Source organism: Gekko japonicus, unplaced genomic scaffold (assembly GCF_001447785.1).
Source record: "Gekko japonicus isolate JY-2015 unplaced genomic scaffold, Gekko_japonicus_V1.1 scaffold6105, whole genome shotgun sequence".
Classification (NCBI taxonomy): domain Eukaryota; kingdom Metazoa; phylum Chordata; class Lepidosauria; order Squamata; family Gekkonidae; genus Gekko; species Gekko japonicus.
This window is the reverse complement of record NW_015175556.1, coordinates 15,044-17,686: the sequence shown is the minus strand read 5'-3', so window position 1 is coordinate 17,686 and position 2,643 is coordinate 15,044. Positions and strand designations below refer to the sequence as shown.

At 47.6% G+C, this 2,643-nt stretch overlaps 1 protein-coding gene across 1 annotated transcript in view; it reads left to right on the top strand.

The window, feature by feature from the left end:
* Positions 1 to 616: 616 nt before the first annotated feature.
* The window catches only part of LOC107122899 (zinc finger protein OZF-like), an 8,763-nt gene continuing 6,736 nt past the window's right edge, over positions 617 to 2,643 (top strand). Inside the window, exon 1 of the mRNA XM_015426038.1 lies at positions 617 to 625. Coding sequence (XP_015281524.1) covers positions 617 to 625 — 9 coding nt within the window. The remainder of the gene's footprint in view (positions 626 to 2,643) is intronic.

Sequence of the window (2,643 nt, the reverse complement as noted above, 5' to 3'; positions counted from 1 at the left end):
CTAGATGACCCTGGAGGTCCCATCCAATTCTATGACTCTGTGATTCTATGATTAAGGGAATAGAACACTTTCCCTATGAAAAAAGGTTAAAGAGGTTAGGGCTCTTTAGCTTGGAGAAACGACGGCTGAGGGGTGACATGATCGAGGTTTACAAAATTATGCATGGGATAGAGCAGGTAGAGAAAGAAGGACTTTTCTCCCTTTCTCACAGTACAAGAACTCATGGGCAGTGTTCCCTCTAAGCTGAGTGAGTGTGAGCCAGCTCACAGTTTTTTACCCTCCGGCTCACACATTTTTCGTCTTAGCTCAGGGTGGATGGGGCTCCAGAGCAAACTAATTTATGCAGCAGCCAGATCGCTCGCTCACATCTTTAATTCCAGTAGCTCATAAAGTAGAATCTTTGCTCACTAGACTCCACAGCTTAGTGGGAGCATTGGTCGATAGTTGGGGGGAGAAGAGGCCTGAGGCTCAAATGCTGGAAACTGGTGATTTTGGTATCCTGAGACTTGCAGTTTTAGAGGAAAAGATAGCGGAAATATGGGAATAGCCTTTCTATCCCTGTTGTCTCTGTGTGTCTCTTGGGGGGGGGGGGGTTGAGATAAAAATGGTTCATGACATGTCGACAGTAAGGCAATTCTGCTCACATCTTTAATTCCAGTAGCTCATAAAGTAGAATTTTTGCTCGCAGGACTCCACAGCTTAGAGGGAGTGTTGCGTGTGGATATTCAATGAAATTAATTGTACCACCAATGCCCCTTGATCTCTGTGTATGGCCATCATGATGCGGGCATCTTGGGTAAGAATGGGACGTTTTAGGGGACGGCCATCTTGTTTGTTAGAAATCTTAACTTCGGAATTGGTTTAGAGGAGCACCAAAACTGTTATTAATTGTGATGTATTTTTAATATTTTGTACTGTTTTATCTGGTGATATTCCTTGTAAGCCGCCCTGAGCCTGCGGGGAGCGCGGGATAGAAATGTAAATAACAAATAAATAAATAAATAAATAAAATAAATAATGAGCAGTAAGTTTGGAACAGGAAGTACTTCTTCAACCAAAGAGTAATTAACATGTGGAATTCACTGCCACAGGAAGTGGTGGCAGCTACATGCATGGAAGGCTTCAAGAGGGAATCGGATAAATATATGGAGCAGAGGTCCATTAGTGGCCCCTATTAGCCACAAGGTAGAGATAGGGACTCTGGGGCAAGTGATGCTCTGTCTTCTTGGTGCTTGGGGGGGGGCAACAGTGGGAGGGGCTTCTAGTGTCCTGGCCCCACTGGTGGACCTCCTGATGGCACCTGGTATTTTTGTCCACTGTGTGACTGGATAGGCCATTGGCCTGATCCAGCATGGCTTCTGTTATGTTCTTAAGTGTTAATTATCCAAATGGGAGTTCTTACAGCCTCCTTCATCCCCCTCTTCAACTAGAGAATTTCTTATCCCTCCAAATAACTCACCAGGTCCGCTGCCCAGAGATATAGGTGGTAAGGGGATGGGGGGGGGGGGATGATGCAGAAAGTGCCACGTAAATGCTGAGCAGTTGCAAAAGTCATGAAAGGGGGAGAATGCGCAATCCAGGCTGGGTGTGACTCTTTCCTTCTGTTGATGAATCTGAATGGAATGCCTCTGGTTTCCTCCTGAATGAGGCAGAGGAGAAGAGGCAGGCAGAACAGGTGAGGGGATTCTGTCCAGATATGGATGTTTTATGGATGTTTTTAACTGTATCTATATACATTTTATGCAAGCCGCCCTGAGCCCGCTTTGGTGGGAAGGGTGGGGTATAAATCGAACTAATAAATAAATTCAAGCAGTGATATCTGGCCTTCTTGCCAGACATCGGGCCAAGTGTTAATAATCCAAATGGGCAGTATCACGAGCTCCTTCAGTGTCCTCTTTTACTGGAGAACTTCTGATCCCTCCGGATAACTCACCAGGTCTGCTGCTGGAAGGGTGCAGAGCCTGGGAGTGGGGCAGGATCCATTCATAGAATCATAGAATCATAGAATGTTAGAGTTGGAAGGGGCCTTGCAGGTCATCTAGTCCAACCCCCTGCACTCTGCAGGAGCCTGTTTCCCGTTCCACCTCTTAACCCATCTCCCTCCCTGCTGTTTCAGATGCGGGCACCATCCCTGGAGAAAGAAGCTACATTCCCTGAGGCGGAAGGCGCTTCCTCGGAGCAAGGGCAGAGGGCGCAGGCCGTGGAGCATGCCCAAGGTGCTCTGTCCTGTGGTAAGGACTCCTCGTGCCTGGATGGGAGTGGGGCACTGCATGAATGTGAATAAAAACTTTCCCTCCGGCATCCAGCCAATAACATTCCTTCTCTTAGCTGGGGCTGGCCAATCTCATTCCCGGTTCTTTTGTCTGTGTAAAACTGTTTTAAGGGCTGCCCGTCACATGTCCCAGCCTTTGGAGTTCATTTCTTAAGGGGAGATTCTCACAAGCCTCTCCTGAGTAACGGGTGAAGCATGTGGGTGCATGTTAACTTCTTGATGATTGCGACACCAAAAGTTACACATCTACCTCACAGGGTGTCTGTTTTGGGGAGGGGAAGAGAAAGGAGTTCGTAAGCCGCTCTGAGACTCCTTTGGGTAGTGAAGGGCAGGGTATAAATCCAATCTCCTCCTCCTCCTCCTCCTCCTCC